At 37.3% G+C, this 24,982-nt stretch overlaps 1 protein-coding gene across 7 annotated transcripts in view; it reads left to right on the plus strand.

Moving 5' to 3' along the window:
• The window catches only part of si:dkey-192p21.6 (uncharacterized protein LOC565246 homolog), a 42,626-nt gene extending 17,829 nt beyond the window's left edge, over window positions 1-24,797 (plus strand). For all 7 annotated transcript variants that reach the window (XM_053621508.1, XM_053621514.1, XM_053621507.1 and 4 more), the window contains 11 exons: window positions 8,697-8,773; window positions 10,415-10,445; window positions 10,962-11,122; window positions 13,900-14,012; window positions 14,160-14,281; window positions 15,128-15,251; window positions 15,372-15,458; window positions 17,622-17,699; window positions 22,646-22,716; window positions 24,125-24,237; window positions 24,435-24,797. In XM_053621508.1, the coding sequence (XP_053477483.1) occupies window positions 8,697-8,773; window positions 10,415-10,445; window positions 10,962-11,122; window positions 13,900-14,012; window positions 14,160-14,281; window positions 15,128-15,251; window positions 15,372-15,458; window positions 17,622-17,699; window positions 22,646-22,716; window positions 24,125-24,237; window positions 24,435-24,616 (1,159 nt within the window). In that variant the 3' untranslated portion in view covers window positions 24,617-24,797. The remainder of the gene's footprint in view (window positions 1-8,696; window positions 8,774-10,414; window positions 10,446-10,961; window positions 11,123-13,899; window positions 14,013-14,159; window positions 14,282-15,127; window positions 15,252-15,371; window positions 15,459-17,621; window positions 17,700-22,645; window positions 22,717-24,124; window positions 24,238-24,434) is intronic.
• The last annotated feature ends 185 nt before the right edge of the window (window positions 24,798-24,982 follow it).

Genomic DNA, 24,982 nt, shown 5'->3' on the forward strand with positions numbered 1-24,982 from the left:
TTACAGTAATCTAATCTAGAGGTGACGAATGCATGAACTAGTATTTCCGCATCATGTAGTGACAATATGTTTCTTATTTTAGAAATATTTCTGAGATGAAAGAAGGCTATCCTAGTAATATTATCTACATGAGCATCAAATGATAGGCTGGAGTCAATAATCACTCCAAGGTCTTTAACTGCTGCACATGATGAAACAGAAAGACCATCCAGAGTAACCATGTGATCAGAAAGATTACTTCTAGCTACACGTGGGCCTAATAAAAGTATTTCTGTTTTATCAGAATTAAGTAGAAGGAAGTTAGTTAACATCCAATGTCTAATGTCCTTTACACAATCCTCAGCTTTACTAAGCTTCTGTCTGTCCTCTGGCTTCGCTGAAACATACAACTGTGTATCATCAGCATAACAGTGGAAGCTAATTCCATGTTTACGAATAATTTGACCTAGGGGTAGCATATATAAAGTAAAGAGCAGTGGGCCTAAAACAGAACCCTGTGGAACTCCAAAAGTAACCTCAGTACGCATGGAGAATTCACCATTTACATCTACGAACTGATAACGATCGGTCAGATAAGACCTGAGCCAGGAGAGGACTGTTCCCTTAATACCAACAACATTTTCTAATCTATCAAGGAGAATAGTCTGATCTATAGTATCAAAAGCTGCACTAAGGTCGAGTAACACAAGCAGAGAGACACAACCCTGATCGTAGGTCAGTAGAAGGTCATTTACTACTTTAACTAATGCTGTCTCTGTGCTATGATGAGGTCTAAACCCTGACTGATACATTTCATGAATGTTATTCCTATCTAAGTACGAGCATAACTGCTTTGCTACAACCTTTTCTAAAATCTTAGAGATGAAGGGGAGATTTGATATTGGTCTATAGCTGGACAATTGAGACGGGTCAAGATCAGGTTTTTTAATCAAGGGTTTAATAACTGCTAATTTAAGTGATTTAGGTACATAGCCAGTGCTTAGGGAAGAATTGATTATATTTAGAAGTGGTTCAATTACTCCTGGACAAATCTGTTTAGTGTCTTAAGGACTGTTCCACAGGTGCATGTGCAATAATTTTTATGGTCCCTTGAACAAGCATGAAAAACATTGTTTAAACCTTTTCCAATGAAGATCTGTAAAGCTTATTTGGATTTTACAAAATTATCTTTAAAATACAGTCTCCTGAAAAAGGGATGTTTCTTTTTTTGCTGAGTGCACATATGTATATTTATTCATTCATTCATTCATTCATTCATTCGTTCATTCACCCCTTTGCATTATGACTAACGTGGAATGTCTGTGTAATGATAGTCCAACAACAGTTCTGTGTCAAAATTACCTTGGGTGATTTAAACACATCATTTCACTTTATGTACGAAAGCACCAAACGTATACAACATAACAACCTGAAAAGAGAGAATGAGAAAGAGAGAAAGAAAGATTTTGGCATTGTGGAAACTTATAAGTTAATCATTGTGTTCCCTGTTAAGGTTTTCTCTTATTTATATTTATGTATGATATTCAGAAGCCAAAGAGCAGATTATTTATGATTATAACATTTATGTAAAGAAGATTCTGCTATTCATATTTTGGGCGATCAAGAGGTGTAGTGATGTGTACAGCTACAACTGTTAAATATTTTTGGCTCTTTTAGAATATAATAAATTTGAGACTTTGTCTCAAATTTTTTCCCTTCCAGGCTGATTAATATATCGCCTGTCTAGCAATAAGTTCAAACTTTCTACTGAAGACTTAAGCATCTGTCATCTGAGCAGAGAAACACTGCAGTCAATTTGCCAGATGTCAATGACATGATGTTGATATAGTATGGTATAACTGGAGACTTTGCTGCCATTTTAATTTTTTAAAAAGGATCTGGGTTTTAATCTTGCCAGTGGAAATCCTGTTGCCAGTTTTCTCATAATTGTGATTAACTGGTACACTGGGTTTATACTAGATATAAGAAAAACCAGATTAGATTGTTTGTATAGCATATTCACTTTTTTAAAATCTGATTTAACAATAGCAATGGTTAAAATGTGGAAAATCACGTTTTTTTAATTAGTATAAATGTTTGAGGTGCAGCTGTGATGTAGCTGCATGACACATGCACATTTTAATTGCAAAATGATTATAAAGTTCATGCAGCTAGAAAGGTTAAAAGCATGATATAGTATCAAATGCAAAAAGGCAATATTATGTTACTAAATTCAGAATGCACACATAAAACAAAATAAAATGGTTAATTACAGAAAGAGTAACACATTTAAATCTTCATATAGATAAAATAATGATTTGATAAAATAATCCATCCATCCATCTTCAACCGCTTACTCCTTTTCGTGGTCACGGGAAACCTGGAGCCTATCCCAGGAAGCATCGGGCACAAGGCGGGGTACACCCTGGACAGGGTGCCAGTCCATCGCAGGGCACAATCGCATACACACTCACACACCCATTCATACACTATGGACACTTTAGACACGCCAGTCAGCCTACCATGCATGTCTTTGGACTGGGGGAGGAAACCGGAGCACCCGGAGGAAACCCCCACAGCACGGGGAGAATATGCAAACTCTGCACACACATGGCCCCGGCGGGAATCAAACCCCGGACCGTGGAGCTGCTAACCACTAAGCCACCGTGCGCCCATGACACATCTTGTTTTATGTTTTTATCTGAAGCAAATTACAATGACATAGAATATATGAAACCTAGTCATTAAGACTGACAGCCGTGAAAATTTGAACCTATGACCTGGTCATTAGCACAGAACCTTAATCACTGAGCTCCTACTACCTACAATCCTACTCCATTATCAACCTCTTTGCTAGTTTCTGTTTTTGACTTATAAAATATGTTACTTTACTGCTATTGATTATAATACTTAGCATTCTAAACTACATGCATCTTAGAATGTGCTAATGTTCCCACTTAAGCTTACCATACACTCACATAAAACGTGCTTCAAAATACATCCAACTGCATTTTGTTTCAGCTTTATTTCTCCTTTATGTCATTTCTGAAACTTGCCTTAAATTATAGGTATTCTTAGCATAAATGAGACACTGGCAGACAAAGTTAATAGTTTAATCTACATTGTGTCAGATACCGAGAAGCTTTTAATTAAAATGATAGGCTCCTATATTGCCGAAATCTGCTTGAATCTCATCTGGAAAAGGACTTAACCTTTGTCTTTGTTACTATGGTTACTAATGGATGGAGTCACAATTGTGAGTGTGTATGTGTGTGTGCCCATGTGTGAGAGAGTGAGAGAAAGAAACCGAGAAAGAAAGGGAGAGAGAGAGAGATCTGCCAAACTTAATAGTCCTCTTTGGAAGATGGCATGAGATTAAAATCTTGTATCAGCAGGTTAGGTCTAAAAGGGGCAGTAATGGTCTCTGTTCTGATCTCTTAATTGAATTTCATAAGGAAAAACAAGGGAGGGCCAGTACAGATACAGTAAGCTTAATCACTGAGTCTATTCTGGGGCTTTTCTCTGATCTCTTTGTGGTATTTAAAAAGGGTCTGATGGACAAATTCCAGAGAGAACCAACCACAGGAACCATAATTTTGACACTGAAAGTCTTACTATTGAGATATTATTGGTTCTGTTGTAATGGTGGATATAATGCCTTCCAGTATACAGAGAATATGCATGAAAACAAAACATACATTTTGAAGAAGCATAGAAACAAAAGCTGCTAATTTAGTGTAGTGTTCACTACACTGCCACTTGGGCAGCTTGTACTAAGATACATGTCTTTAATAAATTACAGGAAAGAGCTTTACTCAGCATTTCTGAGTGAGGAGATTCAGAGGGCAAGCATTCATTTCCTGAGTGATTCATAATACGTAGATTGCATTACTTGCAGTGCATTTTTCACACAATATATAAAACATAAGTTTCTACCCTAAACCTTCAGATCTGAAATATCACATTGTCTTGTTTATTACTTTCTATCTGCAAGTGAACATTATGCTTGTGTCGTATCATTGTAGACATTTCTGAAAGATTGATGAATCCTTTCCCCAGCTGTGTTTTGCTTGATGTTTTGTTGGAAGCATTGGTACATGTTTGTGCATTACATCACTCTCAGTTTAAGCCACAATCAAGCAATTCAGACCAACAAAGTGGCAGACAGGGAGTTGTCGAAAGCACTAAAAGCAGTGGTTTGGAGCCTGTTTCTCTTTGAAAAATTTATAGATGGTAGAAGACAATAATCAAATTTGAAACTCTGTAAATGTATTGATTTTGCATTGATAGCAGATAATAGCTAGAAAAACCTCACAATTTGGCCCACAGTGGTGCTATCATATTTAAAAAATAAAGCATCTGAAATGGGGTTAACTTTGGCACTAACCCCATTTTAGAGGCTTTGGTTTTCATTGTACATATGATGTAAAAACATTGTTATAAACCTTTCTACTTTTGCACTAAAGAAGATTAATGCCATATATAGATATGCACAGTTAGTAGGATTTTATTTGGACAGTTTGATTCAGATATTCCCCATGAGGCCTACTGTTGTAATATTACAACATCAATTTTCAATTATCAATTATCAATTTTAGCTCTACTAAAATAAACATGCACAGGTTTTTTTTCTCTCTAAGACCACATTTACACAACTAATAGGTCCTGTTGTTCAGCCTTGCAATGCTATTGGATGCTATATTTTGTAAATAGGCCTGTTTACCTTGCCATGAACTCACACAACCTGCGAACTTTCCTTGAAGCACATCATCTTGTTGTACTGGACTGGATAAATCAACATTCAAGTAAGTAAAATGCCTAAAAAATTCTGTGATTAGTAATATGTCTAGATCATACAGATATTAAGGTACTGTTGAATGCTTTGATCATATTAGATTTTGAGCTTTTTATGTCAATGTTGTAATTTTTCAACACTGGGTGAAAGGATTAGCAAAATTTGCCTGTGCACCTTTCACATTACATGGATGAATTGTGCTTCTCACCTGTTCTATGTGAAAAAAAATACTAATAGAAACATGCTGTTTTTGATTATTCACAAATTTTAAATGTTTTCTTTGTTACCATTTTGAGTTTCAATGAAAATTTAATGAATATTAAATGATAAGTTCAAGTTGAAATAAGGAATAAATGATTTCTTTGTGAATTTGTAAGTATTTGTGTAGCAATATTTGAAACTATTTACATCTTATCATTTATAAAATATCCTTATCTGGTCCTATTTTCTTTTCTGGGCTTTGTTTGTTTGCCCAAATATCTTCTCACTGCATGAGGGACAGGTGATAATGTTCTGGGTTGTGTGTGTGTGTGTGTGGGGGGGGGGGTTATAGGTGCTATTAGCATGATAAGTAGAGGGCACAATAAGCTACCCAGACAGTATTGTGTGAATTCTGTGGAATGGGTGAATTCTTTAAAATGTGCAAGTATGATTGGGATTGATTTGCATTTAGATTATTTAGCCTGAAAAATAATCAGGTTTTTTTCCATTTCAGAATGCCACCAGCCAGGAAAGTCCTCCTTATCTACAATGTGTATGATGTTATTGATGCCATACAAAATGGGAACAGTGACTTTGAGATGGACTCTGATACAAGTGATGAAGAGGAATGTGGAGATGCCTGTGAGCTGGAAACGGAAACCAAAAAACCCAATGACCATCTGATGATTATGAGGACATCACGCCAACAAAACCAAGCCATTCAGGAACACAGATCATGTCCCGTGACAGGTATCGCTGGCTGAAAAAGGATTTTATCAGTCCCAACACTGATTTTTCAGGTCAGGATATCACTAATGATGCCGTCTCCCTCCATACACCACTGGAGTACTTCTGAAAGTTTGTGTCAGAAGATATGATCCAGGCCATGACCGATAACACCAATGAGTACAGTTTTCAAAATAAAGGAGCATCCATAAACACCAATATGTAGGAAATAGAGCAATTGATTGGCCTGTACCTGAAGATGGGCCTAGTTCAAATGGCTGGAGTCTGTATGCATTGGGAGACAGACACTCGGTACACCCCTGTTTCAGAAGTGATGTCAGATTCCAACAGATGTCCAATGTCTGTTGAAATCATTACATTTTGTAAACAATTTGACAGTGTCTGAGATGGAAAAACACGACAAACTTTGGAAACTCAGACCATAGCTTGATGCATTCAGGGAGAAATGCCTGCAGGTGGTACCAGAAGAACACAACTCTGTGGATGATATTACAATTCCTTTCAAGGGTACATTCAGCAGCATCAAACAATACATGCGTGACAAGCTCCACCCATGGTGGTTCAAGGAGGGGGAAAGGACGAGAATCTCTGGCACACTGTGTGACTTTGATGTGTACCAAGGCAGTGTGAATGGAATGCATGCTAGATCTGAACTCTTGAATGTCAGGGGAGAAAACTCAATGCTGGGACAAAGCCACCAAAAGATACACTGAAGTTGAGAGGCCTTACATCATGGGTGAATATAACAAATTCGTGGGAGGTGTTGATTTGTTGGATTCATTTGCAGCAAAATATAAGTTTCCTTTGAAATCCCACCACTAGCTGTGGTCAACAACTGGCTGCTGTACAAACAGGACTGCAACGCGCTGAATTTTACCAAAAAAGTGATACTAAATAGGAGACAGTTTCAGACCCAATTAACAGACTCTCTCATCCTGGTCACCACAACTCCCATGAAATAAAAGAGAGGGCGACCATCTTCAAGATATGGGAGCCCAATTCCACAAACAGAGAGTCCATTGAATGTCACGAAGAGACCATCCACAGATAATGGGAGTCCTTCAAATGGCATCCCAGCCAAAAGGTCAACTGTACACACACCAACAGAGATATACAAGGATATGTATGGACATTTTACTGTAAAAACAAATAGAGGCCACTGCAGACACTGTGGTAAAGGCTACACCAATATGCTTTGTAGCAAGTGCAAAGACCCCGTCTGCTTCTCGGAGGACAATAACTGCCTTTGGGACTTTCATAATTGAACATGGTTATGAACAGAGATAAACAGAGTAAATGGCAAAGTTATATATAATAAATGATTTTTTATAAAGTTATGATTTGTATGATTATCATTAATGTATGATTAATAGTGTATAGATATATAGGCTACTGATATGGGGCTACATAAGCAGTACACCCTGCAAGTGAACCCTTGTTCATGTTCCCTTGTTGATGTTCTCTACATTTGTTCAGACAGTGAGTAAAATCACTGAAATTCTGCTACCCAACAGGCCCAATGTTGTAATGTTACAACATTTCCCTAAAAACTTGCTGAAATGTAAAAAATATAATAATAATAATAATAAAATTAATAATAATAATAAAACATTTATTTCTGTATTAGAGGCCTCCTACGACAACATGTAAAAGGTGAAAAAAAATCACAGTTTTTTTTTATTTTGGGGTCTTTGAGGGTTAAAATTATCAGCAAATCTTTCAACAACATATTTCATTTTATCTTCAGTTACTGCTTTATTCTGGTCAAGGGTCATGGTGGGTCCAGAAGCAATCTTGGTAACAATGGGTGCGAGTTGGGATTATTCACCTCTGATGGGATGCCAGTTCATGCACACAGGACTGGGCACCATGCACACACACATTCACACTTACAATCAGTTTAGTTTAGCTTGGACTGGATTTGAAATTGTGATAGCAAGTTGAATATTTACTGAAATTCAGCAGCCAAAAGCTGGACTGTCCAAAGCGACAAGTTGATTTAATGAAGTTTCCATTGCAGAAATGCTCTAGATCTGTCAAAATGTGCAGGGATCACCTGTGCATAATCCTCTTCAAGTAATTCCACAGGTTTTTGATATGATTTAGACGTGGGGTCTGACTGGGCCATTTCAAAACATTCCAAAACATTGATCATCTTCTTCTGAAGCCATTCCTTTGTTGACTTGGATTTCTGCTTGCGGTCGTTATTGTGCTGGAAGGTGAAATTTTTCTTCATCTTCAGCTTTCTAACAGAGGCATGCAGGTTTTATTCCAAAATAGATTAGCCACCCTATCCCATAGCCCATAAATGTAAGAAAAATGAGATTATTGTCGCATGCAGAAAACAGAAGTTGCCAGCTATTCCAGCAACTCCTTTAATGTTGTAGGTCTCTTGGCAGCCTCCTTGATAAGTTTTCATATTGTCCTTTTGTCAATTTTGGAGGGGACATCCTGCTCTTTGTAATGTTACTGTGGTGCCTCATTTTTCTCTAGTTGTTGATGATGAATGTCACAGTATTCCATTGTGCACCTTTTGGAAATTATTTTACCCCTCTCCTGATTGAAACCTTTGAACAGTGAGATCCTTTACATGCACTGTACAAGCTCCTTGTAGACCATGGCTTTAGCAGTCAGATGTAACCAAGAATATGTCAAGAAAATCTTACAGTCACATTCCCCAATATAAAAGGGTGTGCACACTTGTTCAACCAGATGGTTTTTTTTCTTTGTTTCCTAAAATGTTTCTATTTGTTTTTTACTTGGTTTATGTTTTGGTTGCTATATCACATAGGTAGGAGAATACATGATTCATCTCGGTTTCATTTTTTTTTTAACAGGGGTGTGTAGAATTTTTATATCCACCGTAGGCTTAAATGTAATTTCACATTAATTACAACATGAAGCTGAAAATATGTAGTCCTTTTTGATAAAAAATAAGATGATAATCTGTTTTGTTGTGTTGATATGTTTGTAGCTTCTCTATAACCCTCATGGTGTTTGTGAACTACGGAGGTGGAAGATACTGGTTCTTTCAGCATGCGCCATGGAATGGTTAAGTATTATAAGAAAATATGATATTTTAAGTAGATGAATAATATGTTGACATGCATGTCAAGCCTAGCTGTCGTAGGCTACTCTTTAAGAAGTCAAATGCATTGTTACATTTGTACACTCATAAACAAAGCATCTCATTTCAGTCCTCATAATATATGTGACAGTTTATATCTAGACTATCGTTCATCTTTGTCCTTTTATGCAGTATAAGAACATTAATTATTAGAAAGCACTGTGGTGATGATGTACACTATTCACAAGCTCTGCAGCATTGGTGCATACTATTTAAAGGCACTGCAGTGATAATGTACAGTATTTAAAAGTGCAGTAATTATGGTGTATCCTTTGTAAAAGCACTGTAGTGATGGTGCACACTACAGGGTGTCCCAAAAGTCTCCATACATAGGGAACTATGTTCGCCAGCACCATGTCAGATTTGCCTTTCATGCCTTTTCACTTCTCAGTTGGTCCACAACCCTTCCAGTATTTTTAATTTATTAATATGTTTAGCAACAGTGTCATGTACTGTATGATGTGCTTGCCTTCCTGTTAAAGTCCATCACAACTTTGTCACAGCTTCCCAATACAGCCATGAGAATGATTTCAATATGTTCTTCTTTTCTCAGAGGCAAGTCTATCTGAAAAAAAACATATAATATAAACTAAGTATGAAAATGTTTTGAAGACATGTTGATGACAAGTGTTAATTTCCCTGTGTATGGAGACTTTTGAGACCCCCTGTATTTAAAAGCACTGCAGTGATTATGTACACTATTTAAAAGCATTGTAGTGATGGTGTACCCTTTGTGAAAGCACTACTGTGATGGTTTATGTTATTTAAAAGCATTTCAGATTTATGCTATTGAACTACAAAGCCAATATGATTCTACAATGAGGGCTTGGGTTTCAGTTTGGCCTGATTTCCTGACCTGTAGTAATTCTTATACAGTCTAGGAATGCCCATGTCATTGATACTTCCCTTTATCTAGTGACTTATCCAGTGAAGTCATGGTTTCTCTCAGAATTAATAAACAAAATTTACTGAGTGGAGACAAAACTGAAAAAAAAAGAAGTTTTATATTGGACAGATTATTGTCACTGTCATTTTACTCTTCTCCTCCTTATACCTTTCCTCCTGCTTCCCCTCCTCCACCTGTTTCATTGAGTCTTTTTTATCGATGGCTGTCCACTTCTAATCAAAGGTTTGTCTTGAAGATAAATATCACTGATCGTCCTCACAGGAGGCAACTCGGGATGCATGTTTAATTTTTAATGGGGATCATTACAAAGTACATCTGCAGGAGTAGTCACAGATGAACTCAGTATAAACCTCTCTGTATACATTTTAGCATTAACACCACAAACATGCTACGAGTAACACCATTCAGTTAGAATAGATAGAAGTGATAATATGGATATCGTTACTGTTTCATGCCTCTAGGCAGTTTTTCTGATTGTAATTCAGTTAGTAACAGGATGATGCATGCTTTTCCCAGAATTCTATCTTATTGTTTTATTTACATTTCCCCAAACTGTGAGTGAGTTCAATTTGTGTTTATGTATGTTTGCTTGTGTGTGTGTGTGTGTGTGTGTGTGTGTGTGTGTGTGTGTGTGTGTGTGTGTGTGTGTGTTTCACAGGCCTTACCATAGCTGATCTTGTGATGCCCTGGTAAGCTTCCAGCAAGTACTTAATAAATCAATACAGAATGATTACTTTCCATTTTCTGATTATATGTGGAATAAGGTCCAGAAGCTAAATCTCTCTTCAAAATGATTCAATTCCAGAATCTTTTTCACACTGTGGTATGGTACACACGCCACCCATTAATCCATCTTTCTCCACCGGTACATTAAGCCTGAAACACTGAAATTAAGTCCAGTTTCTGGGTGCAGGAATACCAAGCAGTTCACCATGCACTTATTTAAATGTATTAAATGAAGAATAAGAAATGGTACTTCTAACAATTCAGTATACTCTGTGTTGCAGTACTTTTTTGGCTTTCATCCACTTGAACTAACACACACAATATGGAATATCAAGCACTGGAGTAACATGCAGAGGAGTAAAAAAATATACATCTAATAGCATTATCCTGTTGCCAATACTGAAGTAGGACATCTTTTGTTGTATCAAGTGGATGCAGTCAATATAAAGAATAAATTCTGTTGTTGTGTTTTTTTTCAGGTTTGTATTCATCATAGGGACATCTGTAATGTTGGCATTTAGCTCCATGCGAAGGAAAGGTGTGACAAGACTCCAAATTTTGCGCAAGCTGAGCTGGAGAACAGTGGTGCTGATGCTCATTGGGTTCTGCTTCATTAACTACAGCCCCAGAGATGGTTTATGTGAGTAACACGTAAAATTATAATTCAATAAACTCACCAGCCACTTTATTAAGAACACGTGTATACATTCACATTCATGCAGTTATCCAATTAGCCATTCATGTGGCAGCATGCAGTGCATAAAATCATGCAGATTGTGCAGGTCAGTTAATGTTCAAATCAAAGTTCAGAATGGAGAAAAATCTCAGTGACTTTGACTGTGGCATTGCTGTTCGTGCCAGATGACCTGGTTTGAGTATTTCCAGAACTGCTGGATCTCTTGGGATTTTAATACAAACAATATCTACACAGAATGGTGCAAGAAAGAAATCATTTCCCTGGACCTTGCTGATGAGAGAGGTCAAAGGAGAATGGCCAGACTGGTTCAAGCTGTTAGGAAGGCTACAATAACTCAAATAACAATTCTTTACAACCATACTGTCAGAAAAGCATCTCAGAAAGCACAACATATTGACCCTTGTGGCTACAAGAGCAGAAGGCCACATCAGGTTCCTCTCCTGTTAGTGGGGCTTCCACACACTTCCATCAAATAAACGTACAGAAATATACAGTCATTGTTAAAGGTCCCAGAGGAGCCCTTTTCCTGTGATACAGCATAGCGTAAATGTCAAGTTCTCAAACACTGTATAATACATACAGTGTAAATGTCACAGTTTCCGGTTGTCTTAAAATACCTTCACGCAGGGCACCCAGCTCAAATGCAGGGCATTGTGTAGTGTAATATTGATGCATCCTTGACTAACAGTTTAACATTTGGGTCTAATGTTATTTCTTCAGACTGTGCTATATGTCTGTTCAGCAAAATAGAATGGACAAGAGAACATGTGTCAGTTGTAAAATAATGTTAGTTAATATGTATAGAACAGGATCTAACAGGACCAGTGTGACAATGTTAAATCCCTGACTATATTAAGTAAATAAGAAAAGCAGTCAGGTTGCTGCTTGTACATTAGCCGCACTAATGTAGCTGTTTGTGTAGATGTATCTGTAACTAGGTTAAACAAAATATTATTATACTTTCCAGTGGCAATCATATCAAGGGACCACTAACAGAGGTGCACAGTGCCAAAGCAAAACCCGCTTTTATGCTCAATTAAGATAGATAGAGTTTCACAGTGCCAGCTGGACATTTTACTATGGAATTTTGTATAATAGAATTATAGCTTTTACCATAAACAGCATAATTCACCCACTTTTCTCGGATACCTGAATAGTCAGTTTTATCTAATGCCTGAATACTTCATGTAAATTACGAATATTCAAGCTGTTGCTTTAGATTCAAACATCACATGAGCATAATATGGGGTTGCTGATCCAGTGGATTGTTTACCTGTCAGACCCAGTTCAGTCAAAGGTGCACAGCTAGGGGCTTGATTTACAGAAAAGCAATAATGGTTACATAAGCATTATTACAGAACAGCGGCCCAGTGGATGTTCATCAACTTGCTGACAGTTACTTATCTCCCAGGTAATAACAGGGAGCATGGTCTATAGCAGACATGTACAGTACCCTCCACTAATATTGTATTGTCTGATCGCTTCTTGGCTATATAGTATATCAAATTAATATATCAACATAAAAATGTTGTGTGTTCCCAGGTGGATTGCCTAGATGAAAAAATATTGTAGATAAACATTATATCAAATGCATCCTTTATGTGAATAATACTAATAAGAAGAAGAAGAACACATTCAAAGACACATAATGCTGTCTATAACCTCCACCTCTTAATTGACTCTAGACCTCTTGATACAGTAAGATAGGATAAAGTGGAAAGTATGTTTCCGTCTAAAGGCACGGCTGTGAGTTTTAACTAAAAGGCACCATCAGTCATTGAAATCACTTCCTCTCTTGCTGCAGTGAGGTGGAGTGTTTCCGCTTTTTATTTGATTTGTTGGATCGATGATTGGAATTATATTGTTTCACATGGCCCTCCTCTATGTGCCACAAAGAGGTTTTCAATTAACTAAATGCACAGATTAGCATCAATCTTCTTGCCTGTGTCCGTTATTCAGCACCCCTCGATCTCAAATAAGTGTGATTAGTTTCCGCCAGGCAGGTCACACCTCTTTACTGACAGACAGTATCCTCAACACTGATTCTCTAGAGCACTAAAAGTCCATTTAACTTGAAGTCTTTGATTTGCTTTAAAAAGCAATTTTTTACAAAGTTGAAGAAAAGATTTTAGGTTGGAAAGTTTTACTTGCTAGAAGTACACAATCATGAGCTTGGGGCAGTATTGAGTTTCTGCACATGTTATCATGGGTTTCCTCCAGGTTCTCCAGTTTCCTCCCACCTCCCAAAAACGTTACAGTAGGTGGATTGGCTGCGTTAAATTGCCCTAGGTGTGAATGTTATTGTGTGTGTGCATTTGTACATTGGTGTTTTTTTTGGTCTTGACCCTTTTTTCTATTTTCCAGGATAAAGTGATCATTGAAAATGAATGAATAAATGAAGACTGAACACACAAACGAACGAGCGTATACATGAATTGATAGTTGAATGAATGAATGAATGAATTAATGAAATATCAAATATGTGAGAAGCTTGAGAGATTAAGGGATCCAGAATCACACAATCTCAAAGCTTAAAAATACAATGTGTACCGATTAAGCACATGGAAAGTTTACATCTTTTAAAAAAATGATGACTCAAAGTAAAAGTTATAAATATATTTTTCATCAGTTTTAAAATGAATTCAACGTTTTCTCATTTAGATATCTTATTTTTGAATTTCTCAGACAGTTATAAAGTGTGTCTGTTTTTGCATATTAAGTGTCCTTGTCCTGGCTGCGGATACCTGGAGTGCTTCAGCGTCTGGCTTTCACGTACTTCACCCTGTCACTGATGCAGATGTTCTCACCCCACCGAGAGATCCCACCAAGTCAGGTGTGCCAGCATCTGTATTTGTGAACTTTCTCACTCGCACTTTAGCATTGTGAGAGTTATCAGTGTTTTGAAGTAAAGACATATAGGCACTGTGAACATTGTGCTAAGAGATGAAATGTCATGTGTTTTGTCACTGACTTTTTGCAGGTCCACTGGTGGAGCCCAGTTCAGGATGTGGTGCTCTACTGGCCTGAGTGGATTTTCATTTTGCTGCTGGAGACGGTGTGGCTGTGTGTCACCTTCCTGCTGCCTGTGCCCAACTGCCCCACGTGAGTTGCAGAAGCTCTACAGTGTAGCATGTGCATAAATCCCCAACGCAATAAACCATTTGTGAGCATAATGCATTTGTGACACATGTTTAATCTACATCTTTGAGCTTGATCATAATGTAATATGATCATGATATTATTCATATATCACGTTAATATTATTAACTGAGTGACAGGTACGTCACTATCACTGTTCATCAACGTCAAAGCGTAGTGCCTTTTTAAGCAAGCGTGTCTTGAATAATGCTTTTGTATATTGTATGGACATAAAGGTATACACAGTTATGGCTTGATTTGTGTGTGTATGTGTGTGAGTGTGTGTGTGTGTGTGTGTGTGTGTGTGTGTGTGTGTGAGAGAAAGAGAGAGAGAGAGAGTGAGAATGCATGCATGCAGGCTGGTGTGTTGTGTAGCTCTTATGAGACACTCCTGATGATTTATGAGTGTGTGGCAAATGCTTCAGAGGGAATAATTAGCCAATCTCAGTCTGTCATGTGCACTAAAAGGAGGTAGAGGCAGTGGATCCATCTTCTTATATTTTCCTTTATGTTTTTCTCTTTTGTTATTTTTTTTGTTCTCCAATTTATTTATGCTATTTTTTTCTCATCTCCTATTCTTCCTTTTCCACACGTTCTCATTCTGTCTGACCCTATAAAGGCATTGACACACATGCAGACAGCTTAGTATCTTCAGAAATGGATACACATTTTCTGCATCTCATTTTTGTCCGGAATATAATACATAAATATTCAGCCGCTACTCTTCAAGTAACAGCGCTTAATTGAGAAAATGACTACATTCAGTTTTAGTGTGGTCAGGTATTGAAATCATATACTTGCTTCCTTCAGTGGGTATTTAGGAGCTGGAGGTATAGGAGATAATGGTCTATACCCAAACTGCACAGGAGGAGCTGCTGCATATATAGATAGATGGTTATTAGGACACAATATCTACTGGCATCCAACATGCAAGGTAAGAAAAAGAGCCCACAAAAAATGAGGATATGTAGGTCTACTCTGTGTGCTGTAGGCTTGATAGACTTTCAAACGTTTTATTTTTTACTGTTATTATTTTATGTTTTCATTCTCATAGACCATGTATCACACAACTCAGCCTTTTGACCCAGAAGGAGTCCTAGGTACCATTAATTCTATTGTCATGGGATTCATTGGGATGCAAGTAAGTTACATTCACAGATTTGTTACAGAAACTACAAGAAACATAGTCTGTATTTTAAATTACATACTGTACATATGTAGTATACTCTGCACAGTGTCAGCTCCTCCAAAGGGGCAGGTGAGACAGAACTCACCATTTATATCAGCCGTTCAACGCATGTTAATCTTCAGTATGAGTCCTCATTCACAACAGCACACATTTTAAATTCTGTTGAAATACTAATTACCTCTATTGAGAGACTAATTATTTTAAAATATTGGAAAATTGACATATAAGCCTATGTTCTGTTTATTTGCTTGCCTTTCTTGATGATATACCATCATGGGGAAGAACATCCTTAGCATCCAAAGAGTTATTATTGCACTTAGTGGTCAAAAATGGGAACAACAACAAGCCCTAATAGAAGCCCATTGGGGCAGGGTTGGCAGATTGGGTTAGTTTAAAAAATACTCTGCAGCCTGAATGTCTGATTTTCTTGGGCTAGTTTCAAGAGTTTTATGTGGATTTTGAGATGTAGTTAGATTTTATTTTTTTGTTGTTGTTTAAACCTGGCAACCCTAGTTAATAATGGTAGCTCTACTAATAACACACCCACTGTATCAAACACAGTTGAACAAAGGTACATCTAAAACTGCTCAAAACGAGCTGCTGGATGACTCTATGTTGTCGATTCTTAGCTGCCAAATACAGGGTTCAATTTACTAGATAGTAGCCTGTAGCAAAAGTCAAGCGCGATAGGCTGTCTTAATTCATTATTGCCCTCCTACCCTAACAAAATCTATGGTCATGAGCTGCTACTGACTGTACATAACTGTCTAGTGTGTTCACACTAAGAATTACAAACAAATGTAGTATATAAAATAATTTAACATGTTTGACAAATAAAGTGAGACGCAATAGACACTTTTTGCACAAATCTGTCCCATCATGCACTACTAAACCAAAAGGGGAGGGCTTGCATGCACAGAGCTAGTATTGAGTTTGTCTGCATAAAATGTAATTATTAATGAACTGTACATTAAAATGATAAAATGAAACACTTTGGTTAATTTAGCTAGCTAATATCACGTAGCACTATTGTTTATGCCACATTTGTTTTTAATGTCATTTCCATTAATCACAAAATTTTTAGTATATCAATTTAACAAATCTCATTTACAAACCAGTTTTTTGTTTTGTTTTGTTTTTTTGTATATGCAAATCTACATATTCAAATGTTAGGTCCTATTATGCCATTTGTAACACCTTTATTAATTTAGCACTGAATTGCTTTCTCTTCTGAACAAACTTGGCCAATATTTCTGCATAAAATCTTCAATTTCCTGTTCGTACACCAACACATGAAAGAGCCTAATATTGTTATTACAGGTGACCGTGGCTGGACTAGTTCCGCTGATGAACAGCTGCTTCCTCCCAGGGACACAGAGCAGTGTGTAGTGTAGCGTAGTGTCCTATACTATAGTGCTGTCTATCAGAGGACCAAAACTTTTCTCACCCCTTGGATGTGGCATTGCTCTTGAGGGGTGAGAACTTGCCGTGCAAACCTGGACACATTGCTCTGTTCCCTGAGGGCGGAGATGAAAAACAGTTAGAGGCGAGCCTGTCAATCAGCACGCCTTAGAGAACACAGCAGGTGCCGGCCCTTGGTGCTTGTGTCCGTCTACTAGCGCGTCCTCGGCTGAGCTACATTCGTCATCACTGGCTTAATCAGTAAGCGTGGAGAGCAGTGAAACCCGACCTCGGTGTCAGGGACATAACCAGCATATCCGCTAGCAACCTTACCAAATCTACCATTATGCAAGTGGAGCATTCAGTGAGCCCTGTAGTCCAGTATTCAAGGCTGTGATATGAGATTCTGGTTTTGGTGGAATTTAGATTTACATTGCGTGAGCTTTAGTGTGCACCAAACAACAGTGTATTAATTGCATATCAGTTGATGCTTTGCCATTGGAGTCAAGTGAATGAGTTCAGAGCAGAATCCATACCACTGAATTAACACCTACATGGTTCATTTGTATCCATCTTGACTTACATATATACTATAGGTATTCATTGAAAACTGGGATTATTGCTATGTAGAAAAAACCCTGTTACATTACAGCATCTATAATCATTTATTTAAGGTATAAGTGATAAGCTATAATATGCCTTTTATTTCTCCAGGCTGGAAAGATTTTCCTCTTCTACCGCAAATTGAACAAAAAGATCATCATACGATTCACAGTCTGGGCTGTCATCCTGGTACGTTGTTGACATTATAAAGCCATCGTTACATCTTTCTTTGCACTGCAGAAAAAAAGATAAAACACTATAATGTACTCTACAATAGTAAAATATTTCAGCATCTAATTTAAAAATACACCGTTTTATGAGTTGCATTGTGTCCTTTTGAACTTCCCAAAAAATTATATATTAGTGTAAATTTTGAAACTAGTACCAGATTAAGTACATGCATTAGAGGAGAGGAAAAGGGTTGGAAAGGCTATTCTATCTCTACAGAAAGATGAGAAATATAGCCAATAAACTGTACTATGAGACCTTTGTGGCATACAAGTGTTATATTGCGTGTAGTTGCAGACAGTTAATGAAATAGGTAGGCGTCATATGATCTGTCTCTACATGCACGGAATGGGTTCCCAGGCAGAGACTGGTATCCGAGCTCTCTCGGGACTGGACCGGATGACTCGCATAGCTTGTGGATCTCTAGCATATTAACTGTTAATGTTACATATTAATTACACAGCACGTAAAGAAGACAATCCAATTTCATTGTTCCCAACATTTGTACACTTACTCAGATAATGAATTGTTTTCTTACATGTCGGTTGGATATACATTATAATAAATGCAGTTGAATTACAAACAAACAACCAAACTATGCCCTAGCAATTAAGATGTTCAAGAAAATAAACTTGGCACATCCTGAGATATACTTTGCATATTAAAAATAATTAGATGGACTTAATTATGGGAAGAGGAATGGGACTTTGGGAACGAAAGCTCCATTTGGGTGGTCTGCATGGAGAAGGGGACATAAGCCAGGGTGGTGGTTTGGTGTGGGAGGGCATTTAAACCTCTGTCCCCTGGGGGTTATGTGAGATATCCTCTTCTCAAAGAGCCTCCTGGACAAAGAAGAGAGCAGGGTCCACACAAAAATGTTTAGCTGTAATTTGGTTTATTTAGGGGCATCTGGGCATATTACCATGTGTACACAAGGTATATCTTTCTCATGCGGCTTGTACTTGTATTTGTTATTTCAGGCACCAGCTCAAATACGCAGGATTGAAATCAGTAAATGAGCAGTACATTTTTTATGTGCAACTGAGTCTCTAATTAAGGGCCATGGAATATTTGGGTTGTATGTTGCAGAAAAATCCTGCTGCTGACTTGTTTTGGGGGTCTGGTAGCAGAGTTTCTGGAATGGCCTCTCCAGAGAGCACATGTGCTGATTGAAGGCTTTTGTCTGGTAAACTCAAGACATTAAGTTCAACAGAACAATGACCAGAGTGAACCTCAGCCAATGACATTCTTTGTGTTTTAGTTATATGAACAATATCAAATTGGTTTTGTATGAAATGCAGGAACCAATGAAATCTGTATTTTTATTATTCTGTAATTGTTTTAACATTTTGAGCAAAGATGTTTAGCTATTTACAATTCTTTTCACCAGTATTTTCCAGACTGTCATTCATTGAACAGTTGAGTTTTTACCTGCTTACCAGATTCAAATGAAAAAGAAAAGCTTCAATAAATAGCTGATGAAATGTGGCAGGTGTAAAAGAATGTGAGTCACTTACAGTAACTACATAGGGATCACCAGGAAAGATTGTGAAACACTGTCTCTAAGGTTCAGCGAAGTTGTTTTGACCAGGATCTTGGCTGGTGGTACTCTCTTAGGACCATTGTTATTCAGTCTCATGATTTAGCAAATTTTTCTGGAGACATTATTTTCTTTTAGGTTTCTGAATATATTTCTATATTCAGTAAAAGATATTTCATCAGATTTTTCATCAGGAGTGTAGAGTGTGAGATGTAGTATTATTTGCAGCTGTAAATGAAACAAGATTGATTTTGTGATGTCAAGACAGAACAGTAAATCATGATTCAAATTGTACACAAGTGATTTTGAAATGAAATATCCTTTTTGTCATTTATTCATGAACATTGTAATGTTATTTATAATAATAATAATCATAATCATCATCATCATCATAAACTTTATTTTATATAGCTCCTTTAAAAAGTCCTCTCAAGGCACTTTACATAAGAGTATATAGGCATGTATCACAAAAACAGTTAATAGTAAAATACAATTCAATTATTAAAAACAATAATAGCAATAATAATAATAATTAAACAACAAAAAGCAAAGTCATCAAGTAAAAGCAATCCTAAAGAAATAAGTTTTAAGAGAATATTTAAATGCACTAAAAGACAGGACTTCTCTACGATCAGATGTTAGTGAGTTCCACAGTTTGGGGGCATAAGAAGAAAATGCCCTATCGTCCACATTATGTAAACAAGTCTCTGGGACAGTTAAGAGACCAGAATTGGAGGAGCGGAGATCACATTTTGGGGTGTAATGGGTTAAATGCTCAGCCAAATACTGGGGTGCGAAATCATGCAAAGCCTTGTATGTTAACATAAGCATTTTAAAATCTACACAAAACCTGACAGGGGGTCAGTGCAAGAATTCCAAAAAAAAAAAAAGGTTATGTGCTCACTTGTCCTGGACCTACTCAGGGTTCTAGCTGCGTAATCTTGCCCATACTGTAGTTTATTTATTGTAAACTTTGAGACCCCAGCAAGGAGTGCATTACAATAATCAATGCAAGAAAATGCAAAAATGTTGATCAGCTTTTCAGCCACAGAGAAAGATAACATATGGTGCAATCTTGCAATATTTCTGAGATGAAAGAAGGATGGTTTAACAGTGTTCTGCACATGTAGCTCAAAAGACAAATGTACATCAAATATAACTCCTAGGTTTTTAAATTTTGTTTGAAACTCCAAAGCAGAGCCACCTATGGTTAAATAAAAATAAAAAAAACAGCTTTACGAAGCTGGTGAGGACAGCCAGTGAGCATTACTTTGGTCTTATTACTGTTAAGACAGAGGAAATTTTGAGTCATCCATATTTTTATCTCAGAAATCCATCCATCCATCCATCCACCTTCTATACCACTTATCCTTCTTCAGGGTCACGGGGACCCTGGAACCTATCCCAGGGAGCATCGGGCACAAGGCGGGGTACACCCTGGAGAGGGTGCCAGTTCACCGCAGGGCACACTCAGAAATACAATGTGAGAGAAATGTGGCTGCCACATTATCACCTGGTTTAGAATGAATGTAAATCTGTGTCGTCTGCGTAAACATGATAAGTAGGACTGAGAGATTGTAAGAGCTGACCAATGGGAAAATGTAAATGCTAAAAGGTAAGGGGCCCAAGATTGAACCCTGAGGGACACCACAGCAAACTGAATCCATTTAAATAGTGTTCTTGCAAGGTTCTATCACTGTTGTCACTGTTGTGACATAAGGATGCACAAGCACTTAACTGTTATTCTTTACATTTATTGTAATTAATACATTATTGCATTACTTTTCCTTTTTCTATTACTTTTTTATTATTTACATATTTATTTTACATTAATACCTTTTTAAATAAAAGTGGTAGAATATGGCTTTTTCACTTTTCATGAAAAGATGCATTACAGGAGAGAGCACATGTTATGATCCCAGTGTTAGAAGATGCCTGATACCAGTATTTTAGTATTTTAAATTTTATTATCTTCAGCTCCTATGACAAATTGGCCCATTACAGCCTCCATGTTGAATCACACTGGCCATTATGGCAGGGGGATATTGCTCAGGGTGCTGAAATAAATGAAGGGAGATCTGTTACACTTCACCTGGAGGCACAGCATGATAAAATAAACTAGCCAACAGTAAAACATTATGTTGATAAAATAAAGCTAAAGCATCATATTCCCATTTTTCATGTCTGCTGAAGGCTCTATTGAGGAAACGTATGGCTAAGGCTCAAGGTTTGCCTTAGGATTGTCTTTACAATGCTTTCCCCATTCCAGCCAGAGAGAATTTTTATAGTTTGTGGCAATGAATGTCTAGTTTTATTCATACATAGCATGAAGTAGTACTGTTAGAATGTTCTTGTTAAGGGCTATGAGGAGTAGGATCTAGAAAGAACGTTTGAGGAGTTTAATGTGAAATTTACCACACTCCAGGCTAGACAGAAAATGGCCAGTCACAGAAAAATATAAAAATATTTATTGACACACAGAGATTAGGAGCCAGTATGTACACCATAACTTCAGCAAGCAACACAACAACTATCAGTTATCACTGACACATTTGGATAGCAGAACGATTTAAAAGGACAAGTAGGTTGAACAGTCTGTTCTATGGTTAATGCACTCTTGACACAAGGGGTTATGTGCTGGTTAAGCAAGCATAATTGTCTCCCACCACATCAACAACCTCATAAACCATATTCTAAGAGAGTGAGGCTGGCAGATGTGATGTGAATTCTGTGGCAGGAGATGATCTTTTGAGGCTGTTGTGCACCAGTGTCCTCATAAACAATACCCCTGAGTTAATTAGAGTTCAACGATCAGTGGTTGGCCGTGTGAGATTAAAATTGAGCGATTGGCCCACATAGCAGTGATAGTCCTGCATCCTGCCTACATAGCCTGGAGACTCAATCTAAAGCCAGCCAAGCTATTTCCACATCATTGATCCTGTCATCTATACAAATGATGGATATTCCTCTAACGAGCAGGTTTGGATGCCAATATGTCCTCCCCTGCCAAAGCAAAATACTTCTGTCCAAGTCATTGTCTGCTTTACAAAAATATCCTTATACATTTTAATGATTGCAGTTTTTCAGAGACCATAGACATGAACATTTGTGTGTAGTAACAAAGGAGGTAAAACATCTAGCCTAAAGCATGTTATATGTAAGATATGTAAGAAAGTTCTTTTTGGTCTAAGAAAGATGTTAGTGTGTTGTATTGTGTCCACATCTGTAAGACATGGCTAGACTCACCTCTTAGAAGCTCAGCTAATCTGCTTGAATCTTTATCATGCTGTTCTAGATCTCCAGTGTCCGAGAGTGCTTGCTTTATGGCTCAGCATTGATTTGAAATCTGTTTCATTTTGACCCTCAGGGAATTTTGGCGGCCATCCTTTCTAAGTGCACACGAGACTCTGGATTTATACCTGTCAATAAAAACCTGTGGTAAGTGCTTCCTGACCCCCTAAATCCAACCACTTATCTCCACAGTAAAGAAGGGATGAGTCTACAGTAGGCACAAATCAGAGGCTGCTAAAACACACACATTTACTTACCTCTAACTGTGGACTGGCCTGTAAATAATCACCCTTTCAGTTGGAAGAATGAGGCATGCTGGGTGATGCATCCTCTGACACAATCACTCTTCTTTACAGCCAAGAAAGAGAGCAGCTTTACACTCCCAACTCTCCATCATGTCCAAAGAGAGCTAGTGCTCTCACTAGCACTCTTAATCAAGGCATAGTGAAATGTGCAGGCATGATGATAGTCAGCACTGAATTTGACATCATGATGTGTTATTTGTGTTGTCTTATGTTGACTAGATATCCGTACAAATTCCATAGATTTTACTGTCCAGAACATTAATTGTTATTAACTGTGCCATTCATATTTTTTCTATTAGTAATATAATGAATTAAAGGACATTCTGTATGTGTGGTACATGTTTTCGTCTTTGAGACTTCCTTCCATCTATGCACATCTAAACCAATTACCTACCTGAGTTTTATAGACAGTTCATAATATGCAGCTTATTGAGCCCCTGAGAATGTCTGTCTTGATTCCTAAAAGTAATTAACCATGAGCCAAGAGTCAGTTTTGGCTCTGCTTCAGCTCACATAAGAGATGCCTGTTGGAGCACCCAGGGATGCAGCCATTTTACATTAGATGAAAATTCCATCCAACATCCTGGTACTTAGGAACTGACAGGAATGTGATTTGTTGGTGGACCTCTAGATTTTTTGAGCAGGTGCCAAAGATTCACTTTGGATGCTAATGTTTCTCTTAATCTCAGGACAGATTCGGTGCATTGTAAATTATTTATCTGTTTCGCTTGTAATTTGTTGTCTTTACCATTGTTGTTTGTTCAGTCAGTTGCAGACTTGTCAAGTATACTGCAAAACGTAAAAATGTATGTCCTTTGTGCATGTGTGAAAAGTTTATTAAAGTTCAATTTTATTAAAATTCTGCCATTCAAATGAACAAAATTCTGAATTTTACTGTCCATTGCAAGCAGGAACTTGATAGGCTTTCAGTCAGGTTCCTGCTCTAAAATTTAAAAAGAAGCCAAATCAATGGGTTTTATGAAATAATTATTTCAGAATTTAAAAAAAAAATGAACAACAAATAATTTGAATAGCACTAACAAGAAACAGCCAAAAGCACTTCTACACTCTTCAGCTAAAATGTTCAAGGGTTTATTAAGGGTTCGTTAGCTAGTTAAGGGTTTTTCGCTTGCTATTTCTAACCCTCTTTGATAAGGAAACATTAAGGTTCTGCCAGAAGTACACTCCATTCTACATTTATCTTTTCTATAATTATAAATTGAACCTTTTTGGTTTCACTCATTTTCTAGGTCTCTGTCCTATGTGGCCTGCATGGGCTCCATGTCCTTTGTGTTGCTGGGTATGATGTATTTTGTTGTGGACATCAACGGATGGTGGGGTGGCCAACCTTTCATATATCCTGGTGCGAACAAGCAAGAAACTCATGCATAACCAATTTTTTTGACATTACAATGTACTTCTATCCTCATATTTTGCTCTAGTGTTTCTTTAAATGGAGTGTTTTTAATACTGTAATTTCATAAGATACACAGTTTCAAATGTCTTAATATATTTCAATGTACAAGCTAATTTGTTAATTTATTGTAAACTGGTTGACAGGAATGAACTCCATCTTGGTATATGTGGGCCATTCTCTGCTGGGATTTTACTTTCCTTTCAGCTGGGAGATGCGCTACCAGGACAGTCACTGGGAGCCACTTTTCCAGAGCCTTTGGGGAACTGCACTCTGGATCTTTATCAGTTATCTTCTCTACCGCAAACAATTTTTCCTCAAAATCTAAGTCTGTCTTTTGTTTGACTGTGAATAGCGAGCATTTAAATTGGGTAGATGACCCAACTTATGAATACTGTCTTTTTTTAATTTAAATGAATGCTTCTATATTTGGATTGATGTATTAGTTTAATCCACAAAACTGAATGTAGTATATTCCAGAACTCATTTAGTAAAGTTTAGGTATCTGTCCTGAAACCTGCCTGTCTGATTTACTATCTTCTGCAGACACCTGGGATTTTTTATTTGTTGTCAGTTGCATAAGACTCTGAATGTAGTGATTAAATCAGCGGGGCTGAAGTAGTACTTAACAAATTAGAATAAGTGATTCTGCCACTTCGGGGGTGACCATTTTGAAGCGGTTGCCATAGTCACC

This window comes from Ictalurus furcatus, chromosome 3, assembly GCF_023375685.1.
Source record: "Ictalurus furcatus strain D&B chromosome 3, Billie_1.0, whole genome shotgun sequence".
Taxonomy (NCBI): domain Eukaryota; kingdom Metazoa; phylum Chordata; class Actinopteri; order Siluriformes; family Ictaluridae; genus Ictalurus; species Ictalurus furcatus.